This window comes from Equus quagga, chromosome 6 (assembly GCF_021613505.1).
Source record: "Equus quagga isolate Etosha38 chromosome 6, UCLA_HA_Equagga_1.0, whole genome shotgun sequence".
Taxonomy (NCBI): Eukaryota; Metazoa; Chordata; class Mammalia; order Perissodactyla; family Equidae; genus Equus; species Equus quagga.
The window spans coordinates 125,877,634-125,902,864 of NC_060272.1; the positions used below are offsets into that span (position 1 = coordinate 125,877,634).

General features: G+C 39.4%; 1 protein-coding gene across 1 annotated transcript; it reads right to left on the reverse strand.

The window, feature by feature from the left end:
- Positions 1-11,257: 11,257 nt before the first annotated feature.
- Positions 11,258-24,596, reverse strand: EQTN (equatorin). Its single transcript, XM_046663903.1, is given in 7 exon segments — positions 11,258-11,540; positions 12,032-12,185; positions 15,029-15,091; positions 16,358-16,408; positions 19,987-20,073; positions 23,956-24,069; positions 24,521-24,596. Coding segments are annotated over 7 exon segments (828 nt in total).
- Between the last annotated feature and the right edge of the window lie 635 nt (positions 24,597-25,231).

The following is a 25,231-nucleotide window of genomic DNA, read 5'->3' on the forward strand; positions in this document are numbered from 1 at the left end:
AGTCCTTCCTTCCTCCTAAGGCAGGAATCTCCTGTTATGACAACAACTTAGCTTATATCCCAAACATTTCTAGCAAGTGGCAGCTCAATGCCTTGTGAAGCAGCTGCTTTACGGACAGCATATCAGTTAGTAAGGTCTTCCTGATATTGACCTGAAATCCACCTCTTTTGGCATCTACCCATGGTCCTTTTTATAACCTCCAGAGCAACCTGAATCAGCCTCAAGCAGAGGAATGGCAGTACTAGGCCAAAATCTAGTGGTCAGACATGCGTTTGTCTAACAGTGTCCAAAATAGAGATTTTAACATAAAAATTCCTGTCAGACTAGAAAATTTGTAAATATTGGACTTGAATTTCCAAACTGCAATAAGCAGATGGAGCTGAGTAATGTCTCTCCTCCTTTAGATGGGACTTATTCTGTCTAGCAAGCCATACTCCCCACCACTCTTTATTATCTACCCTCTGGGTTCTTGAAGATAGGCATGGGAGTGGGAGCTACAGTTATTGCCAATGATCTGAAAGGTTTCAATTTGGAAAAAAGGTTTTGAGTAGAAATTGCAAACACAGGTGCCTCCAAGAGACCAGGCATGGCCCATAAATGAGCATAAGTAGGTGTAAGCAATAGGGAGTGCTGCGGACTATGGCTCACCAGACAGTATGTGCCCCATATAAATGGGGTAGGAGACACTACTCAGATTAATATACTACTGATCTTAATATGAAAATCAAGGGACTAAGACAGTTTTTATCACCAGAAGCAATCGGGGTAATTTTTACAACTTAAGAAGACGAGAAAAATCTTCCAAGAATGGGTCCCACAGCCTTGTTTCTCAAAAGCAGTGGAGAGAAAATGAATCAAGTTATTTGCTAATTGTGCCCCATGAGTTTCTTATTCATCATAACGGTTACTAAGTGTGTGTGTGCCTTCAGATAAATTACAGTATTCAGTACTGACCTTGCTAAAAGCCTCATCCTCTGTTTTATAAACTCTCAAATACTTCTCAAAAAAGAGGTTGACATAGCGTTGTCTTACTTCCTCAAGAACTTTGGAAGAGGACTCTGATGTCACAAAAGCCCGCTTCCGACTAGCCGCCTTATATTTCGGCATCTTAAACACAGAATCGTTGATGAGAGCAAAGAAGAACAGGTGTGTTTCTGTTTAACATTCCTACTATGTGTATGAATGAAGTAAAGCTATCTTAGGTAAGTTCTATGTTAGAATTAAATTAAAAATAATTTCAAGTTTTCAATTCTTTAAAAGTAGAATACATACAAGATATAAAATTATTTATACTCGCAAAAGGGAGAAGCGAGGTTGCTGAGTCAGCGCCGCTGTATGTGCACCGTAATGGCGGATGTGACCGGATCCAGAATCTTAGAGCTGAGATCTGGTCCTCTGGTCAGCACAGAGGAAAGCGAGCAGTCTACCCTTCTTAAAATAAATATACGTCCCAGTGTCTTTCAGTTACCAATTCACCCAAAAAAATGCTCAGGCTTAAATAAAATTTATGAAGGATTTGTGCATACTCAATATTAAAACGATCCCAGCTTAAACAATTTTAGCATTCCTTTTGCAGGACTTATATAGACTGTAAGAATTCTAGAATGAGTTCATCTGCCTCACTTTTGGGGGATAAAAGCCAATATTATACCTCTCAGTAGTTGTTCCCTTGTAGCACAAAGAAATTTTCGGGAGGGAAAAACTGACAGGTAGTTTTCTGCTAAAGAATATTTGGTAAACAGGAAAAAAAAAGTCATTGCCACAAGTAGGAGAAAAATTACTAAAGAGGTAAGGTCGTGCTATCACATCACTGATGACATTATTTACTAACAGTCTGCCTGCCTGTCTCTCACATCACATACATACACCCCTCACTGGGTGTAGCTTGAAAGCTATATTCCAATACGAAACTTGCTTTTGAAAACAGTTGAGGAGGAAGCTTAGGTTAATCATAGCATGTCTTAGGGCTAAACAAATGCCTAAAATTTCCAAGGATAGGATAACGAAAAGAGCCAAAAGTGACACAGAGACACACATCCATCATAAAATGAAAATAACTATAACGGTAACCAAAAAAACTTTTGAAATTTCTCTCTAATGAGTCCGGTGTTTATCTGAATTAGGGATCTTCCAAAAGAAGAATACAACCACTTTCCCAGAGGCTCTTATGTAGACAGGACACGACGGGTCTTAGAAATGAAACTCTGGTCTCCACACTTGGTTTATCATACCTTTCCAGGGGAAGCAGCAATGCTCTTCACGGGAACGTGTGACCTGCTTGGCTTTGCAGCTGCGTTTTCCCTCGAAAGAACTACATCCAGTGAATTTTCTAAGAAGTTTCCAAGAACCAGAAAAAAAAGGTAAATTTTCATGACATTAGCCTCAGATGATCAGTTTATTTTAATCATCGATTCAAAATTTCACAACACGTCCTTTATAAGCTCAATATATATATATTTTTTTCCTTGAAGAGAACAAAATACAAACACAAAAAAATCCCAATAACCAACCCCAGTATAATCTAGAAGAACAAATTTAGATAATTTATAAAGCAACTTGCTCCGTGTAAGAAGGCTTGCAAAATAGTACCATCTATTGCTTAGCATTTAAGGACAAACAACATAAATGATTTAAATATCATGCTAATCATATGATCTCATGTAAAGCTCCGTATAGTTGACTCAGTTATAATTGGTAACATATGGACTTCATAGGAAATATTTAAAAAATAAGGTAAAATCTCATTTCTTACATAAATGATTTAAAAAAAAAAAAGGTTTTCTCTACCTCCTGAGGCTTTCCTCTGGGTCTGAGAGGCTGGACATGCTAATGCGTTTTTCTTCTGTTCCGAAGTGGCAGCAACAAAAGCCTGCCCACTCCTAACGGCAGCTGTTATCTGCACTGCCTGCTGCTGAGCCCGAAGGATGCCGGTGGGACTAACTAGAGGAACTGGTCCCCTGAATGGGCTAATGATCTCTTTACTGGTTGGAACCTAAGGAGTATCAACATAAAACAAAGGAAAATGATCTTAAAAATTGATAAGATGGATAATTTCACTTTACTTGGAATCGCTACATTCAGAACACCACATGTGACCCAATACACACATAATTGGAGTATTCCTGGACACAAACTGAAATAATAAAATTGAACAACTATTTAAGCACCTAAGAAAATTTTCTTGAAATAAGAGAAAAAAATCAAATCTCATATGAAATTTTGCATGCCAGTAAAAATGTTAATGAAATGGCTAACAATAAGACACATTCTACCAAAGTTACTGGAATTCGAAGTTAAAGACCCCTTTAGGTAACCAGGCCAAAGCATCAGGTGACTCATGAAGAGAAATAGCAGGCTAGCATCAGACTGAACAGCAACATCCATTACAGGAAGAGAATGGAACATATGAAAGAATGTTCTGCTTGACTAGTAACCAAAGAAACATAACAGAAAACAAGGAAATAAAATTTCACGCAGATTTACAGGTTTTAAAAAAATTATAATACCCATTTTTGGGAAGGGTTTGTGGGAAGGGAACCCTGAAACACTGGGTAGGACTGTGAGTTGTCACTACCCTTCTAGAAGGCAATATGGCAACATACTTTTAAAATCTTAAAAATCTTTATCTTCTTTTGTCCCATGTCTTTCATTTGTGAGAATTTAAGGGAAAAAAAAAATCACTGATGAAACCAACAATTATTTAAATATAAGAATATGGGAGGAAGTTATACAGCACAGTAAAACGCAAACTATAAACACCACAGCACTCAAAATTAAAGGGAAATAATGTTAACCTCCAAAAAGCTTTCTTCATAAGAAAGAGAGAAGGGGAAAGAAACTAGTTTAGTAGGTACCTAAATATCTGACCCTGGGAAAAGCAGGCACTCAACATTTCCATTTCACAGATAAAGAAAAGGAAGCTCAGAGAAATTGAATAACTTGCCCAAGGACATCTAACCATTCTGTGAAGAACTGGAATTCAGGTTCTTAATTGTGACTTGGAAGCATCAACTCCTTTTATGCCATGCAGAAGATTCTGCTGTCAGCACGTACAGAATACAAATACCACAGAGATGAGAGCAGAGAAAATTCGTGTTAAACAGCACTTTCAGTACAAGAGTGTCAAAGGACTACTACTTGCTACCGTGCTTCTTCAACTTCTTTACAGGTCATAAAAGAACTTCACCATTTATAACAAAAATTACAAGAGGTTCAAATTACTTTGAAAAACTACAGTCAATTCTCCTTATTCACGGCAGTTATGTTTTATAGAATCTCGCAAACACTGAATCAGCGAATCCTGAACCATTGCTCCGAGGGCAAATACAGAGGCAGTCACAACATTTTCATCAACCAATCAACACCATCCTTGTTTTAAGTGTGTTTCTGTTCAAAGATACTTTATTTAGTACACATTGATGATTCGTTCCCGTTGAACGCGTGGTCAACAGCACTGGAACTCACAGCTGAACGAAGCTGATCTAACACACACATTTTCTCCATAAAGCACATTCCAGCCTTCTTGCTTGTAGGAACGCTAGACAGCACGATACTTGGGGGTCATTTTAAACAGTGAAATCACCAAATAAAACACAAAAATACAAAAACCATGGCCCTAACTAGACTGAGAAAGGGACATTAAGGCAGTGTTGCCTTGTCCCCCCTTAGCTGGGAATGTGCTCATTAGGCAACTCAAAATTTTTGGCACAACATATGTCTGCAAAAGACCACAAAAGCACGAGTCTTGATTTTAAGATCACAAATTTAAGGTTACAAATTAATTGCACTGAATAGGTGAATTCGCCATTACAAAATCTGAAAAATAATGAAGATTGACTAGATTAATTTATGGTTAAAAGTCTATGCAGTAGCAATACACCTGCTTTTAATGAAAATGTTAGACAAGGGGGAAAAAACAACGGGGAAAATGCTTACAAGTAGGAGTTAATTTTATTGACTGCCCACTTGTGCCCCCTGTTGGCTACCAAGACAAGTACTAGAATACAATTAAAGCTCAAAATGACAAGGTATGTACTTTACACAATAACGTGCCACACAAGACAGGAACTAAATGACTCACGTCAAACTTGGCAATGTGTGCGATTCTCCTTTTTGGTCCAGGAATGTTTTGGTAATACAGCATATCTAATTTCATTTGCTTTCCTGAAGCCTAGTGAGATAAAGATAAGAATCATCCAATTTCAGCATAGGAAAGGTAAATCCAGCATGTTTCCTGAAGAGCCACAGGGATCCAAGCTACGAAATACTGGACAACTTACTAAGAAACAATTCACAAGAAATAATTTAATTTGGATAATCTGACATGCAGAGATTCCTATAAAAGATTCCTCTAATTTGGGAAATCAACTATACATTACTGTATGTAATAACAAGGCCTCCGGATACTGTCAAATCTGCAAGACACTATTGCCAATTATCAAGGCTTTTGCTTTGTCATTCCAATATATTATTGATCACAAGTAGTAGAACATATATATGTGTTGTGTGTGTGTCTGTGTGAATATATCCTATAGCGTTTAGAATACAGAGAATATGTACTTAAGGGAAATTCCTTTAGCTTTAGTAAAAGAAGGGTAAAGAAAACTGGCCAACCTGCTTAGCAGCCTCTCCCCTCCGAGCTTGACTTTCGGTGAACTCATTGAAAATTCGAAGACATTCCTTCACAGTGTCACCAGAATCAGAGGGAGTGTCAGCTTCAGGACGCTCCTTATCAAAATCAAATTCCACTAATTTGCTGTCTTCAAAAGTAGTGAAGTCTTGACTACCGCCTCGCACGCTCAGCACACTGCCTTTCGCGTGCTCATCTGAGTAAGCGCTTTGCGGCTGGCTTGCTGAATACTGACATTCGGTTTCTTTTTGAGTATCATAAATTGTTTTTACATGGTTTTTCCTCTTTGGACAACTTGCATTATGACTTGTGTTCTGTGTTTCTTTGTCCCTGAGAAGTGCACAACATATACTTTCTTCTGAAATACAGACATGCTTTTTCTCACCACCAAAGCTTCCCATCCTAGAAATGTGGTTTTTAACACCATACATGTTTGTTACTTTTAATATCTAGTGAGGTGTTCGTGAGCGATTTGGGTGGTTCTAGTCTGCTACCATCATCAGCTATTTGCACAGCTAGTTGGGTTTTATCTACTCTTTCCTCTTCTGTGCCACTAATTTGAAGGTTTCTCTCCTCCAGGGGCATTATATGTACCCTTTCATCTATAGTCTGGTATTTGAAGCCTCTAAATGGTCTAGATTTTTTAGAAGTAGGCATGACCGGAGATACATCTATCACAAGGTCATCTTCATCAGAATCTTGAAGATTTATTTTAATTCTTATTGGTGAGACACAAGGTCTCTGGCTCTCCTGGGACTTGTGGCAATTTTCACCCACAGATTTTTTCAGGTGGCAGAAATGCTGGGTATCAGTGTCACCCTGCTTTGCTTCAGATGTCCCCATCGGCCCTGCAGAATAATTGAGCAAAGGATCACATTCAAGATCCGCTGCCGGACACGCGTGGTCCCCCGCATGCTTTCCAGGCTGACCCTCTCTGTTCTTGGGTGGCTCCTCCCGCTTGTCCTTCTGGAGCAGGCTACCTTCGGGAAAATCTTCTCTCACACTTGTGCCACGAATGGAGGCCACAGGGCTTCGCAATAGCTCTTCAAGTGCTGAAGTAAACTGAGGCAGCCTCTTCTGCTCTTCAACTTCAGTCTTGACTGACTCAGTTTCTCTGTTGATTCTTTCCAGTCCTTCCATAGTTTTGCCTGGTGTTGTCAATGGAAGATGAGTTTTATCTTTAAAAATGACTTAAGATGAAAGACAGACTCCAGAATATCCTGGACAAGTAGCTTCCCATTAGAAGGACATTAACTCTTTGAAACCCAGCCTTAAACACAAGCAGCTGTTTACTAACTGATCAGTTCTTGGGAGGAGGAGAAGTCAATGGCTATCATTGTTTAAGTCTTTCGAACGTCGAGCTCATTCTCATGACTGATTAAAGTACATTCATATCGTATTACTAGAATGGCTATACATCAGTGAGGCAGGCCAGGTTTACACATAATTATTAGACCGTGTCAAATGTCACATGGATGGTATACACTATTTACCAACCAGTGAAAATTTGAAAACAGTTCAAAAGCTGAATGCCGCTTACACAGAACTGTACATAGCATCACACACCAATACATCTCTTCTGTCATAATTTATTTAAAGCTCTAGTCTTTCCTTAATTTAGTGAGTCTAAACATTCCCACTAAGGTCTCTGATGTCCTACAAAATGACTCAAACACAAAATATACCAAAACACCCCCCATCAACAACCACAAAAACTTAAAAAAAAAAAAAAAACCAACACATAAAACAAAACTCCAGAACAGCCAGATCCTAACTCCTGAAGAAGCCCAGGATAGAGACAAGAGTTAAGGTTTGCACTCATGGCTGTTCACAACACCTGTCAGCTCCTCCCTGACTTTTACTAAGGAAATCACCACCTCTTCCCTTTTTCCAACACACGCTTGTCTATATCAGTTACGGGACAATTTACACACTTCTCTCTTCTTCCAAACAAGAGATCTCAGATATGAGATGTGGTCCAAATTACGTTTAAAACTCTAAATTTATTTTAGATAACCTATGTGTTTTGATAACACACACATGCTTCCTCTTTACACAATGAGCTTTCTCCTGGCTCAACAGTCTTCCTATTCACCACTCATTTTCTATTAAGAAATTAACTCTATTGAAATCCACAACAACGTCTGTGTGACAAAGGTGTATGTCATTTGGATGGAGGAGGGAGAGGGCAAAGAGCAGGCACGAGATTGAGAATTATCCTCGAGTCCCAACATAAACGCCCGGATCTAATTTCTCTTTAAATAAACTTGGAAAGGGGAGTAAACTCTGGATAACCAGCCAGAATTGCATTTTAGCATAAGCTGTTTTATTTGTAGTCATGATTCAGGAAAGGTCGTTTAAGCAGTGCTTTGGGGGCGCCATTTAAAAAAAAAGTGATTATACTTTCCCTCCGTGTCACAGTTTATATATTTTTTTTTTGCTCCATCAGAAGCTAGATCTGGAGGGCTAATTTTGAAGTTTGAAGGCACACATACAATCTTTCCTCAGTTAGAGGTGCTGGGGAAGAGCCTTTTGATTTGTAAATACTCCTTGCCCCAAACGGGGTCCCACCCCACCACCTTTCACCAGAGCACAGGAAACCCCCTTCTAATAACTCCACGCTGGGGTTGCGTAGTAGGGAGAGAAGATACAACCACACAAGACCACGCACGTGCATCTTACAACCAGCAAACCTGGGCACGCCTTTCGGGGATCCTGCGCTCCCAAGAGCTGGCATCTGCAGATCCTTACAGGGCAACCACAAACCCACCGCACGCCCCTCCCCCCCCTCCCTCCCCCCCCGACGTCCCCCCCCCCCCCCCCCCACCCCGGGCAGCGCGGGGCCACCCACGTAGAGTGGGGCCGGCGCCTGGAGTTCTCAGTTACTGTTACCAAGGAGGAGGCTTCCGACAAGAATAAGACGGGCCAGGCAGCCCACGCCAACCATCTTCCTGAATGTAACTCGGACGCCTCCCTACCCGGGTCTTCAGGAACTGTGTGTGCCCCAAAAGGCCTGCAAAAACGCCCCCAAAGAGGACCCCCCCCCCCCAGCACCCTCACTGTTCTGTATATCTCGGAACATGCTTTCTGTGGGAGGAACGAAGAAAGACCAAATAAATACTAGCACTTAAGGCCCCTGGTCCTGGGGGTGTGATACTGGGAGGATTTTTCTCTTAAGGACTCTAGGACAACTTGGTTCCTCGCTCTAAGGCAAGGGCTTTTTTCTCTCTTGCCCATTACAGCCGCTCTGTAGGAATTGTCTTAAGTAGTTAAGGTAGAGGAAGACAGACTAAAGTCCCTCTTTGAGGGCTGGGAAAGGGGCAGGTTATAGGCAGAGAAAGGAAATACGAGAGTGCAGAATGGCGGACAGACAGGTTAAAAAAGGAGCTGGTTTTATTATGTCCTTTCAGAGGAAACAGATCAGAGGTGCAGAGAATGCACTCAGGAAAGGCAGGGATGGCATAGAGAGTCAGCATGGGCAAATGAGAAGACTCCCCCCCCCCCCCCCCAGCCCGCTCCCTGCAACACACACACCAGCCTGGGTGTATGACACCCTCGTCACTTCTAGACTAGAGAAGAGGGGAGAAGAAAGGGAGCACCGGTAAGGACTACCTGACTTTCTTCATGCCCACCCACCCCGATACCTTGGCTGCACTTCACCGATGGCCTCTACAATGGTATCTTCAAGCTATACCAACTGAGGATGAGAAGCCAATTTTTTAAAATATAGTTAACATCATCTCCTTTGGCCATTTTAGCCCTAGTAATGCTATACTGATTAACTTTTGCACTCTGCAATACTTTGGTACTGGAGACAAGTTATGTGATTCAAAATTGACTCTTACACCTATTTTCAATCAAGAAAATTCTTGGCACCTCCCAAGGATGGGTGGAGAAAAATAGTGGGACTGGTTGATACTCAACCCCTCCCCATGCCCACCTGACAGTCTTCCCACAAGCCCTCGCTCACCCAGGGATTCAACAGGGCTCCTCTGCACCTGGAGCACCTGCAGGCAGCTGCAACCACCTGCTTCCCTCGGCTCCCGCCACATTTCCTGGTGCCTGAACTGGCAGTACAAATGCTGGCTCCGCCCCCTGGGGCTGTCGAAAGGGCATGGAAAATGGCAAAAGTACCACAGAGGGTAGCATGGGCTATGCTCAAGGCCACCCCTTGAGAAACTATGCTATTGGCAAGATCAGCCCACCCTGCTGCCTCTTTTCCCTCAAGGGTACCATCTTATATAGCCATAGCTACTCAAAGGTGGAGCTTCATAGCTTTCCCAACTAATGGTGAGTCTGGGGCTGGTGTCAGGGGAGAAAATGGGAAATGAGTGAATGACTGTGAGAATGGATGGTAGGGGGATTGGCAGGTGAGTGTGAAGTGTATGTCTGTCCTCCATGGAAAAGAAGGTTCCTAGACACCTAAACTAGAAGTAGGGAAAACAGTTTCCCATCCTGCCTTATGGATGCCAGGCCTACACTGCTCCTAAACAACATCCTTTGACTTAGAAGTTTGACTATTAACCTTCATGGATCGTGGAGGGAACCTCAGTGTGGAAGCACATCTTAGCTTTGCCCCTCTCTAGCAGGAATCTTAGGCAAGGTATCTGACTTACCTGAGTTTTTGTTTCTTGATCTGTAAAATAAACTTGCTTTTCATAGGGTAGTAGAATTCAATGTGATATAATGTACCCATGTGCCTAGCATAAGGTAGGTGAGAATTTAGGAGGGCATTAAAATGTGTCCTAAGTTCTCCACCCTCCATTCTCCATACCTATTCACAAAAGACCTGTTGCATGTGCCTAAAATCCTTCTAGTTGAAAGTAGAAGGGAAACAATATTCCTATTCCATTGGTGGTCTTTGTAAATGGAAATACTCCTGGGATAGATGGCCTCATAAGTCACTAATAACTCAGATTAGTCTGTGAAAGGCTTTGCTTTTCATCCAATAGAGCATGAGCCTGGATCCTTGGGGTAAGAGAGAAGGAAGAGGGCCCTTCATCTCTAAAGCACATGGGGTCCGTAAAATCCCCCTCTAGGAAGTTACATGCTGGGATCCCTTCTTCTTTCTCTTCTTCTGGAACACCATGTTATCTCATATGGTGATGGATGCTTTAGAAATGGAAAAAAAATCCTTTCTTAGTCTGTCCCATGAGAGCAGCCCTGATGACTTTTACACAATTCAAGAATGCTAGAATTCTCGAGCACTAATTTAGTTTCATCTCTTGATAGGGCACAACTGTTTTGCCAGTGAAACATGAACAGGTGTGTTCTTTTTGCTTTGGTGGCGGGGAGGAGCATAGGTGGTGGTGATTACCCTGAAAGTCCTCAAAAATGGCCCCAGGGAAGGTCAATATCTAAACGTCCTCATTTAAAAATGAACCAGCCTAGAGTAAATACTTCTCCTAAATCAATTTCCAGGATTATTTTTACTTGATGAGTTTTCTACACCTTAAATTATTTCCTTGTATTTTTTTCCATTAAATAATTTTTATAGCTGAGAGAATTTTATTGAATATGTCCTTCTTTTAAGATGCTAGAAAATTTAAATGTCTCAGCAGAGTTTCCAGATCATGATATTAATGTGAGTCACAAAGATGCTTTTTTATGACAAAATATTAAAGCTGTCTATTCATCCATGGGGATTTCCTCCTTTAGTTCCTCATTCTGAATTACGTCTGGCTCATCATTCATGCCTGTATCATCTGAGGCTGTGGAAACAACGTCCGTTGTTCTAGTTTTTGACACTGTGTCTGATTGCCTCATTTCTGAAGAAGGAGTCCCCAAAAATGTGCTGCTCTCAGCGCTCTTAGAAAAAGATGTGTCTGATACGCCCTCTGATGGATGGAAGTAAGACAGAGCTGCCAGTTCTGGGTTGACAGAGTATTCACTCTGAGATGTCTTATTGTAACTGAAAAAGAAAAAATATATCAAGAATTGTTTTGATTGTGTACATTTTCAGGTCAACTCAACTTGGAAAAGCATCAGAAAAGTTAAAGCAATATATGATTTCTGTCCAATGTATTGATACTTGATATAACACTATACAAATGGATGAAGAACGTTAGACCCTAAACAGATGTGCAGTTCAGAACAGAGTTCATAGCTCTTTTGCTCCAAGGCTATCTAGAAAGGATACATATCTAGATTCTCTATATCCTTTCCAATTGACTAGGGTTATTCCTATCCCTAGACTACTATTTTAGATGTTGGGGAAAAGTTCAAGTGGATATTCCCTGTGAGACAGCCCGATGCTCCTTTCCAAATCTAGGAAATGGAGCCCAATTGGATACGTTATAGATAAATTTGGGAGTCACATTTTCCTAACAATCTACTAAAGCGAGGAGGGTGAGAGCTTCACATCACGTATGTTATGAAGACTCCAGAGGTCTGTAGACTTACTTCTGCAACTTCACTTTGTACAACATGGCACTACCGATTGCCAAGAGGGTGACGAGGAGGAAGAGGGTCAGCAGTGAGATGCTCAGCATTAATTTTAACTTGACTTCCTGTAGCTCTGCCAGTTTGTCTTCATTTGTAGCATTCACATCAGAGCCTGAGAGGAAAGAAAGAAAATGCAATGGAAAAGAGTAGCTGTGCTCAGCATGAGTTCCTGGAGGAGTGAGGATTGCAAAGCAATGGCTGAGAGTAGTGATCATCACTCCGGATGGTGAGGTGATGATCCGGAGTGATGATCACTACTCTCTCCTCCTACCCTCACGCGCTGCAAAGGCAGCTGCAGGCTACTCCCCATGGTTAACTACTCTTAACTTTTTTTCAGGTTTTTAATGATTTCATTGAGGTCATGTTGGTGGATAACATTGTGTAAATTTAACTTTTTCTGTTTAACCTTCACAGCAATCCTGGAGGAGCCATCCTTAGATCCATTTTACTGGATCATGGAAGCTTATGAATTTGCCCATGGCACCTGGGTAGTAAGTGGCAAAATCTGGTTTCAAACCCAGATTACCACATGTTAAAATATGTATGTAGCCGACTTCCTCCTTGATTAATAAAAAGTAGTTCAAGACTCTGAAGAGATTACTATTAAAAATGTGATGAATTTACACACACGGGATTAGTCCTTTGGGAGAGAAAGATGCAATTCCACTGCTGGGCCATGCATTAAGTTTTCTTTTAAACTAAAAGGATGGTGTATTAGATGCTTTCTCCATGAAGCTTAAGAACTGAATTTACCATTTTATTACTGAGATCAAACCTAATGTACTTGATATTAAAAAAAAGAAATGGAAACTTACTTAACTTTCTAAGTTATGTAATAAAAATCATGTCTGGATCTAGAGATGTCAAAAGCTATTTTACTAAATCTATCAATGGAAATATATCTTTACTGCCAAATTTTATATTTTCCTGAATATGTGTCTGACTTAATAGACACATTTATTTAATGGTGACTTTAAATGACCCTGTTGATATTTCTCCCCCTTTCCCCAACTTCCTTCCACCCAAAAGTTCCAAGGGTTTCATTATTTTCTAAGTAATGATGGTTTAGGAATAAGCAATGACAAGCTCCCATGTCTATATTTTCTGATTTTTAAAAATTGTAATTGTCTAAGTGTGATTGTATGCCAAGGGTTAATGAAATGTGTACAATTGTCAATGACTGATATCTTGACTTTGAGGCAGATTATTTGGGGAATAGCCAAACTAATGATGTTTAAGTGGGCTGTGCTCCTGAATTGCTTTGCTAATCCTTACAAGGGTTTTGTAAAGAGTTGTGCATGTAGTACATTTTATCCATCAAGGTGATGGTCAAAACTAGAGACGGGTTTGGAATTCCTGACATTGGAAATTACAGAAAAGGTAATTCCCACTTTGGCCAGGTTTTCTCTCTAAGCCTCAGTTTCCTCATCTGTAAAATGGAGATAATACCAACTTCATGGAGTTGCTGTGAGGACTGACATGATAATGTATGGAAAGCACCTGGGATGTAGTTTGTGCTCAATATGTGACAGAAAATCAGTCATTCTCAATTTAATTACTTGGAAAGACAAAATATTTCTAAAGTGGCACGCCATTTGTCATTCTTATACATAGCTTTTCTAAACAAAGAAGACGCATTCCATTTTCTTGAAGTACCACAGGCAAGCATCTGTACTTGTCAAATAGTCAAGTGCAAAACTGAAGTGACCATCCTTAGATGTATTACCAGGTGCCATTTCTTTTTCAATGGTTTATTTGTAGGACTGAGGTTTGGGGGAAATTAATATATTGCCTTGTCATAAAATTTGCCATTCAAATCAGCAGTTCTTTTACTCAGATATAACTAATTATGAATTATAATAAAAACGACTTCATTCGGCAGCAGGAATGCTCTCATTCATTGCTGCTGGGAATGCAAAATGGTGTAGCCACTTTGGAAGACAGTTGGGTAGCTTCTCACAAAGTTAAACACAGTCTTACCAGATGATTCAGCAGTCACGACCCTTGATACTTCCTGAAATGAGCTGAAAACTTATGTCCACACAAAAACCTACGCATGACTGTTTATAGCAGCTTTATTCATTATTGCCAAAAATTGGAAGCAGTCGAGATGTCCTTCAACAGGTGAATGGATAAACAAACTGGTACATCCAGACAGTGCAATATTACTCAGTGATAAAATCAATGAACTATCAAGCCACGCAAAAACATGGAGGAATCTTGAATGCGTATTACTAAGCAAAAGCAGCCAGTCTGAAAAGGCTACATACGTATGTCTCCAACTGTATGTCATTCTGGAGAAGACAAAACTATAGAGGCAGTGAAAAGGTCAGTGGTTGCCAGGAGTTGGGAGGAGGGACAAATGGATAGGTGGAGCATAGGGGGTTTTTAGGGCAGTGAAACTACTCTGATTGTAATGGTGGACACATGCCGTTAAACATCTGTCAGAACCCCTAGAATTGTACAAAGAGTGGACCTTAACGTAAACTATAGACTTTATTTAATAATAATGTATCAGTATTGGCTCACAAATTGTAAAAAATGTACTACACCAATGCAAGATATTAATAATAGGGCAAACTGAGCAGGGAGCAGCTAGGAGAACTCTCTGTACTTTCTGCTCAAGTCTTCTGTCAGTCCAAAGCTGCTCCAAAAAAAAAAATAGTTCTATTAAGAAAACCCCCACATTCTATATATCATTCCCCTCCCTACTCCTCCATTTGGTTTATCTGTTTCAGGAACAGAAGTTACAAAACAGGAGGATGGAAACAGTCATCTGCAATATGGTAACTGGAGAACAGTACTTTCCTAAGTCAGTAAATGTCCTCTCTGATACGGTGTTAGCCTCCATGCTACCCTCTAAGCTACACTATAACTCACTAGGGAAAACAGTATCACCATGCAGGCACTAAAATGTGTGTGAGTATCCATTTAATTGAAATATTTTGTTCTTACTTGGAATTGGTTGAAATAATTCATTTTTTCCATCATTTTCCTCACTGGTTGTTGCATTTAGAGCTGTTAAAACAATAAATTGGTGTTATGGTAAACAAAGCTCACTTACTAAAATTATTGTATGTGTGTATAATATATACAGTTTATTCTCGTTATTCATGGTAGTTACGTTCTATGAAGCCACATGTACACTGAACTAGTAAATACTGAACTGCCGCTCCTAAGGGAAATACAGGGTGAGGTTCCTGAGAGTCTCTGGTCACATTTTCATCAACCCATCCATGCACGACCTTGTTTTATGTATGTTTCTGTTTAAAAACGCTTTATTCAGTATATGTTGCGGATTCATTCATATTGAACTCGTAGTCAACAACACTATAACTCATGCTTGAGCGAAGCTTATCTAACACACACACATCCTCTCCACAAGGTGCATCGCAGCCTTCTTGTGCTTAGGAGCACTAACCAGCATTTTAATACTACACTTGGGGGCCAGTTTGAATAGCAAAATCACCAACAGAAAGCACAAAAATGCAAAACACATAGCAGTAAAAGGACACTTATTTACTGTACAAGAGCTGAAAAAAGCATCCAGAGTGTTGCCTTGTTCCACCTCCACTGGAAACATGAGTGTCAGGCAGCGAAAATCTGTTGCTGCTCTGTGCATGTCTGCAAATGACCATGAAAGTGCAAGTATTGATTTGGGGGATTACAAATAAATTTCAGGTGTAGATAAGTTCACAAATACAGAATCTGCAAATAATGAGGATCGACTGAATATGGTATTTCACATTTATGACACTTGCTTATATGTGTGTGATACATGAATTACATTTATACATGCATGCATCTATATGTGATATATAAATTACATTTATACATGCATACATATATGATAGGCATGTTAAATTTATACATGCATGCCTATATATTTATGAGATATACATTACTTTTATGCGTGCATATATTTTGATATCTGCTTTGCATTTATTCATGCATCTCCATGTGCTTATGTGCATACTGCTCTAAACACAAAGAGGGACTATATTGGGCAAGAGCCTTATTTAATATTTTTAATCATAACTATATTAAATGACTAGATTACAACATTTGTAGGGGAATAAAACTTTTGGAGGGAGAATCAGAAAATGTGTGACACTTGATCAACTTTCTGGGTTTGTTTTACATTTTTTATTACATGTGATGACGGCAGCAAAATGTTGACATTAATTCTCAGTATTAGAACTATGTACACTGACCTTGGCTTTCTTACATAAGCCTTTAGAAAACCAGAACATTTTCCCAGCTACCTAACTACTATGAGTTTACCTTTCGCTAAATTTGTCCAAAATTCAGGCTCATTTTGACCCTGGGTGGATTCTGTTTAGAAAACAAAATAGAAGATAACAAAATAAGGTAATTTGGCTTTAGTAGATTAGTGATAGAACATTCGTTCATTCATTTGTTAGTTTAGTCATTTAACAATAATACTTTTAGTTCCTGCCCTGTGCCACCAAGACACAGGTCTTATGTTCAAGGAATACACTCTCAGTTTGGGAGGCAGACAAGCATCACTGATAATTATGTTGCAGGATAATGAGGACTTTAATAGAAATGCACAGGTGGTTTTCAGAGGGACCTAATTCAGGTTGCAAAGGCCAGAATCCCTTCGAATGGGAGCTGATGCTGCCATATAGGCTTAGAGGACTAGAAACTGCCAGGCAAACAAGGGGAGGGAGAGGTCATTCCACTGTGCACAAACTCAAGAGTCATGAGCAGGGTCAGTAAGCTCTGAGAGCTTCAGGCAGTCTGGAGTGAAGAATGTGGATGGGGAATGTGACCAGAGATGAGACTGGAAAGTTCTTGAATGGTCAGATCATTTCGGACTTGAATGCCTAGTTAAGAAGTTAGAACATGACCCCAAACCTAGTAGTAAATTACTAAAGATATTTAAGAAGGGGGATACCAGAATGATCAGATTTCTATTTTGAAACTTATGAAAAAAGTGAATGTTTAAAAAAAATTTTAGTAGTGTTAAAGATGCAAACGAATTCATAGTAATCATATAGAAACATACTTGGATTGCATGAACAGGAGAAAACAGGGTTTCATGTAACGACAGGTCCATTGCCTTCAATTAGACCACTCATTCAAAACTTTAGAGGAAGCCATCCTGGGTTCATAGGGTTTCACAAATATTTTATAGGGAACAATATTCTTGGCAAGAGAGTAAAATGATGATTTTGATTTTGCAACCTCTCACTCCCAACACCCCCGGCAAAATAATTTTAGGAAACACTAATAATTGACTCTAATGAGACAAGTTTATTCCTCAAGCAGGTAGAAATTTTACATTATGAATAAAAAATTATATTAAAATGTATTAAGTATGTTTATATAAATATAAATTTATATTTAATGTAAATCTATAGTTAGTATAAACATAAATGTAATACATTTTATTAAAATAAAATCATATTTTAAAAGACCTCACTTCCCATCCCTGGTCAGGTAAATCTGAAAACTGACTCTTAGATTTTCACTGTTTAAAAGATTTTAGAGGGCAGGCCCCGTGGCCGAGTGGTTAAGTTTGCGCATTCTGTTGCAGGGGGCCCAATGTTTCGTTGGTTCAAATCCTGGGCGCGGACATGGCACTGCTCATCAAACCATGCTGAGGCGGCATCCCACATGCCACAACTAGAAGGACCCACAACTAAGAATATACAACTATGTACCGGGGGACTTTGGGGAGAAAAAGGAAAAAAATAAAATCTTAAAAAAAACAAAAAGATTTTAGAGTGACTGAATTGCAGCGGTACAAATTCTTTGAGCATGCTATTAGTCTATGAAATACTCAGAGGAGTGAAACCGAAATTTTTAAGTGATATAATGATATGCTCCAGGTATGACTACTGTGTAGTAACTTTAATACTTGGAATATTATTTTCAGTGGGTTCTTCAAAAGTTTCTTCTTCATTGGTGACACTTTCAGGAGGTGCTGTGGTTGTTTCATTGACAAGCTGATCTAGGAAAAGGGATAATGGATTATCAGCATGTAAAGATATTGATGCGACATCTGTGATTAGGCATATTTTTAAGCGAAAAAATGGAACAAAGAAAAGGAGACAGGAAAAAACAGAAAAAGATGTTGACATTTTCCTGAGGTAACTTAAAAGAGGGGAGAGAAGAGGGCATTGAGGAGTAAAGTTTTTATGATACTGGGTTGCCTGAGGTGGGATTAATATGCCACTAATTTGCAAGAGAGAGAATAAGCTGGAAGCGTGGGGCCACAGGCCTCCTCTGGAGGTGAGGAAGACCTGTTGGATGAGACACATTGGCTTCAGCTGGCTCCCTGCACAGGCCCTGAAGTGATATTCTCAGCCTAGGGCAGCTTGGTTGCTGGTGTGTAATGACACAGAAGACGGAGGTAGCATCAGCATCCTTGTAAATTGGAAACGTATGCAGTCTAACTACTCAGGACAGAGTTTTGGACTTAACGATTTGTGGCTACAAATCGAGTATTTTCAGGCCTGATTTAGTATATTTCTCAGTCTATAATGTGTCCCTCTGGAGACTAGTCGGTAATGTATTTGGGAACAATTGTGACTGGAGAACCATTTTTTTTTCCCCATGAAGTTGGCCATTTCAGTTAACTTGGCTTAATACAGGAATCAGTAAAGTACAGGCGATCTCACCATAGGAGGAGTTGACAGAGAGGCAGAATTAATTCATACTGAGCCTACAAACAGCACCATTACAGGTATCTTGTTGGCAAAAACAGAATGGAAAGGAGAATCTATTAACAGAGGTGACACTGATCCCGGCAGGACTTCACAATTGATACGTAATCCTTAAATTCTGCAACCCTCATACTCTATTTTGGAGAAAAGTGTCTGGATTGCCTCAGCTCCTCTCCTTGCCCTCAGAGTCTTAGGGACTAAAAGAATCATTACTCAAATTATTCTGGAGATTTCCATCTCCTTGAGGGACTTGTTCTTCTAGAATGTCCCCACCATGTCAGTATGTCTCCCTCTGTCAGAGCCGCATTTAAAATGACAACGATTTCTTGTCCCATCCAACTTCCTTTGACAATCCTTTGGGGACCTGAATTGTGGGAATAGAAGTTAGGGTATTAAAATCTCTTCCATGGGTCCTGTGGTCCTCAATAATCCATCTCCTAAAGGAATTTGAGGTCCCCGGTCTGTTTGAGAGCTGGCTCACTGTGTCTTGTCCTAAACAACTCAAGATGTTGTTAGCTGTGTACAAGCAAAATTCCTGTAAGTGATTTGTTAATTAACGTACGCCCTTGAAATGTCCCTATCTAATTTATGTCCCAAGATTTGGAATTGCTCAAAATATTCCATTATTGTCAAGTGGCTCTATTAATAATTAGGCATTACTGAGTCAGGCTTTTCCCAATATTGAAATTGCGATAGCCAGAAACCTTCTCTTCCCTATTTAGTTTCATCCTCTTTTCCTTGTCTTCTGTTTTATGCTTGTGTGTTTCATAGATATGAGCTGTTGACACCACAAGGTGAAGATGTGGCATGTGTACTTTGGAGACTTTTAATGGCCTCCAAAGTCAGATGCTGGCAATAGTTTTACCTACCAAATAGTTAACGCTTGGTGGAAAGATGCGAAAAGGAAATAAGACCATTTGAAGCTGAAGGTATAAAGCAGAAAGGAGTAAAAATGTGGGTCTAAGAAAGACATCCAATTTTCTAGAGTCCTAAATTTAGTTATTATTTGATTTTTCTTTCCATGCAAACCAAAGCTATGAGGCTAAGAAATGTAAGAAGCTCCTTGCCTTCTGAATTTATCAGTGCAATGGACATGCTATCTCCTTATTTAGGAACTAAGACTCCTTGACCTTTTTCCTATCCAAGACCCTCTGTGCTCTTGTGAAATCTTGCTTTAAGGGCTTTTCAATATTTGCATTGGCGCCTTTCAGTACTTACAGTTTTTAAAAGCAAAATTCAGATCGGTTGTTGCTCTCACGGATATTTCAGAGTGGGTGCCATTGGGATTTTGCGTCGTGAACACATCTGCAAGTGTAAGACCAAAAGTTTTCAGCAGCTAGCTAAACTTGTTCCTTTACACTATTCCTCATCTGATTTTTTTTAAACATATGCACTAATTCCAAGAAAAGAACAATAAAGTATTTGGGACATTCTTCCTCTACTAAATAAAGTGGAGCAAGGGTCAAAAATTCATAGGGAGGGGCTGGCCCCGTGGCCGAGTGGTTAAGTTCGCGCGCTCCGCTGCAGGCGGCCCAGTGTTTCGTTGGTTCGAATCCTGGGCGCGGACATGGCACTGCTCATCAAACCACGCTGAGGCAGCGTCCCATATGCCACAACTAGAAGAACCCACAACGAAGAATACACAACTATGTACCGGGGGGCTTTGGGGAGAAAAAGGAAAAAATAAAATCTTCAAAAAAAAAAAAAAATTCATAGGGAAAAAAGCTAAACTAGTATCCTTCTGCTAAGTGACTCTTTCTGAGAAGAAATTACTGAAGAAATTGTGGAAAAACATATATAAGTGCGTAACAGGTGCTGAAGTAGATTTATAGATGTGTATTAGTATCACCGTTTGTACTGACGTGATCAAAGAGCCGAGTAAGAAGCATTTGTTTGCCTTGAACCTTCTGTTAGACTGTGGAACAGTTCAGCTTGAAAAGCATGTACTTTAATAACAATCAGGGTCTCCCGTCTGCATTCACATTCATGTATGCACATGGAAAATCCTGCTCTGAAGAGTTGTCAGTGGGGCTGATTGCAATTCAAAACTACTGGGCATATCCACCCAACCAGAGTCAAAGTAAACTGGACCAAGATGGCAGGCTGAACATGCATACACGTCTCCTCTTTCCAAAATCTTATGAGATGACAAAATTTTATACACACGTGAATGTATATACGTGTTTAATGCGTACATACATATTCATTCTCCCCAGCACACACACACACACAAACAGTGCCCTTAATATACCATAATTTTTGAGGAATTTCTGAGCTAGATTTATGGAGAAATAAAAGGAAATCACAGCCCAACATTCATGTTATGAGTTATGAAACTACAGAAATCAAATTTATTAATTATTAATTTATGTAATTTATAGTTATATTTTATATAATTTATTAAAATTAATTTATAATTGGGGCTGGCCCCGTGGCCGAGTGGTTATGTTTGCGTGCTCTGCTGCAGGCGGCCCAGTGTTTCGTTGGTTCGAATCCTGGGCGCAGACATGGCACTGCTCATCAAACCACGCTGAGGCAGCGTCCCACATGCCACAACTAGAAGGACCCACAACTAAGAATATACAACTATGTACCGGGGGGCTTTGGGGAGAAAAAGGAAAAAATAAAATCTTTAAAAAAAATTAATTTATAATTAATTTTTGCAGAGAAAGACAGATCAAAGAAACATTAAAAAGATAGCAATTGACCCAATTACAAATGAGAGTTTAGACTATATTAAATGTGAGTTTCACGTGAGTAGGGCATTGGTGGTAGACATTTGGCAATCCTCCTTGAAAAATATAAAGTTTTATGCCTATTTTATGCCATATACAGAAATAATTGGACTTAAGATGTAAGAGTCGAAATAAAAATATGAAATTACTCAAAAAATTAGGAACATAATTTAGTATCTTGCCTTGGGTAAGGCCTATCTAAGCAAGATCCAAAAGGCAGAAATTATAAAGAAATTAAGAATTGATTTTATAAAATCTGAAGTTTTCTCTGTGATTAAGATAGCTAAACAGATTTAAAGATAAGCAACAGCCTGGGAGAAAATACTTGCTACTTTTACTATAGAGAAAAGATTAATATACTAAATAAAAAAGAGCCCCTACAAATAAATGAAAACATAACCTAATACAAAAATGGGCAAAGGATATGAACAAGCAAATCATGGAAGTAGAAATAAAAATGCACATAAATACAAAGAAATACTCAATTTCACAGGTAGTCAGAGTGCAAATTGAAACTGATGAAAATTTATTCACAAAACATGATTAATAACGTTCACTGTAGATGAGATTGTGGGGCATTCTTGGGGGATGTAAATTGGTAGATACTTTTTGGAGAGCAACTTGGTGATATCTATCAATATTTTAAAAGATTTACCCTTTATTCAGCAATTCCAGCACTTGGTATCAATCAAAAGAGAACACCCAAGTGTCCACGAAAAGAATGTACAAGGAAAAAACTGCACCTGATCTAATTCCTTAATAAAATAGTGGATAAATTATGGCACATCATTTTATGGAATACTAGTCATGAAAAATAATGAGGCAGATGTGAAAAGAGCTCCAGAGATGTTGAATGAGAAAAGCAAGTTATAATACAATTCTTTAGTATGACCCCACTTATGTTTTTTATATATGTGTGTGTTTATGTATATAAGAAAGATTTTTTGTTTGTTTGTTTTGCTGAGGAAGATTAGCCCTGAGCTAACATATGTGCCAGTCTTCCTCTACTTTATATGTGGGATGCCACCACAGTGTGACTGATGAGTGGTGTAGGTCCCTGCCTGGGATCTGAACCCACAAACCAGGACCGCCAAAGCAGAATGTGCTGAGCTTAACCACTGTGCCACGGGGTCAGCCCCAAGATTTTTTTCTTTCATCAAAGTAATCATCAGGCTCTTGATTTATTTACCCTTTGGTTAATTCAAAATAGAGAGACATCCTGAAAAGGAACTGACTGCACCATTCTGCACACAGTGGAGGAAGCCTGGAGGTGGACAGACTAGACCCCCCTCCTGACTCTGCTTCTTAGTAGCAATGAAACCTGGCAATTGACCTCTCTGAGCATCAGGGGCTTTTTTCACCTACAAACAGGGAACATCGATTCGTTAAAGAAAAAACAGAAAATACGACTTAGGCATTAGCGTTTCCAAAATGCTTGAGTGTATGTATATATATAGATATATCTCTCTCTATATATAGATATATCTTGATTGTATTTCTATTCTTTTTTGACTGACGTTAATACAGATCCCAGGATAATTAGATTTAATCTTGATTTTTAAATTTTTATCAAGAACTTATGAACTTTTCACTTTTTAGAATGGTGGACCTTATACAGACATGGAAAGAAAGCCCACGTGAGGAATGGTAAATAAACTAAAGTTTCATAGACCTTCCAAACATCTCAAAGTCATCCTGTTATGGGTGGAATTTTGGCCCACCCAAAGACAGGTTCTAGTCCTACCCCCAGTACCTCTGACAGTGACCTAATTTGAGAATGGGATCATTGAAGATGTATTTGGTTAAGATGAAGTCACCGTGGTGTGGGATGGGTTCCTAATCCGATGTGAATGGTGTTCTTCTGAGAAGAGAGAAATGTGGACACAGACACACAGGAAGAACATCGTGAAAATGGAGGCAGAGACTGGAGTTCTGCTGCCACAAGCCAAGGAACGCCTGGGGCTCCCAGAGGCTGGAAGAGGATAGGAAAGCTCCTCGCCCAGAGGCTTTGGTGAGGGCCTGGCATGGCCCAAAGTTTGATTTTTGATTTCTGGCCTCCGGAACTGTGAGAGAATAAATTTTGGTTGCTTTGGGCCACCCAGATTGTGGTACTTTGTTTCAGCAGCCCCAGGAAACTTGACAGACATCTCCAAATAAATCCTGGTGAACTCATCATAAATGAGGTCCATCGTTACCAATGTGAATAAATAACCATAATGCCAAGATGAACCCTATGTCAATTATAGACCGTTACCAACAGAACCTTGTTAAAGTTCATCTCATCTCATGAAAAAAGTTGTAGGAAATAAGAATTTCATTTTACACACTGAAAAGTCTAAGTTAGAATTTAAGAAGTAGGAAATAAAGTGATTATTGGAGTTTTAAAAAGAGTTAAAAATAAACCAGTATAATCAGCTTCATATATGTACGGCTATTAACTTTAAAGACTTACATTGTTTTATATCTTTATAATAATTGCCACTTTTCTCATTAGCAGGAGTATTATCCTCATTTGCTAGTTCCTCTTTATTATCTTCTTCAGCTACAGGCATCATCATATCAGGCTCTGAAAAAAGCATGACATACCATAGATCAGAAATACAGTCGTCCCTCGGTATCCGCAGGGGATCCGTTCCAGGATGTCCACCAGATATCAAAACCCGCGGGTGCTCCAGTATCCTTGGTCGGCCCTCAGTATCCGACGGTTCCGCATCCGCGGATTCAACCAACTGCGGATTGTAAACAGTACAATCCGATCAGCAGTTGGTTGAATCCGCGGATGCGGAACCGACAGCTATGGAGTCCCTACTGTATGTTGATTTCTTTTACTACTTTCTTGTTCTAACTGCATTTTTTCACAAAGTATTTGAGGCAGAGATTTAAAATCTAAATTATACCATATTTCCAACAATAAACTTTATATCGTCCTAAGGAACATTCCCACGTACCAATTTTCTAGGATAATGGGTCATCTTTCTCAGCTACCATTTCTGTGAAAGCTTTAAATGCTTACTCACCTTCACTTTTGGGAGTAAAGTCGCTAGTCTGTGAGGAGAAAACCCCGGGTAAAAAGAGAAACAATATAAAATTCATTGGGAAAACGATGTGCTTTCTCCAGTAACCTACTGCGTCTCCTCCGAATTTCCTGTCTCTGGTTCAGCAGGTCCTGTGCCCAGAGAGGACATTATGACGTCACTGCCAAACGGAGGTCGGAATCCTGGCGAGGAATCTCCAAAAGCTTCGACTCAGCCTGATGTCTATTTTACCTTCGGTACTAGGATGGTTTTTTAGTTTTTTAAAAATAAACCATTGTTAAGATTGTCTTTGAAAATTAAGACATACGTTTTCATGAAATAATGTGAATTATTGCCCCTGGGCTTTAAAGAACCACTAATATGGTTGATAGTAAAATGAGAACAGACCTTTTTGGTTTTCAAAGCATTACAATATTGTATGTTGTTTTAGATTACTGCAATCAAACTGTTAAAAACTCATCAGAGATACTAAGATTCAAGGCAAATTTGCTGCAAGTTCTGATTCATAGGCTATCTGAACTATAATTCTTTAGGAAAAGTTTTTGAAACTCATCTTTGTTGGGTTTTAAGACCTATATTCTTGATGAAATTAATATATTTGTTTTGCTTAAGACTTTTTTTAACAATGAAACCCATCTTTTACCTCACATGCAGATTGAGAAAATTACCTAATATTTAGTTAGAAGAGTACTT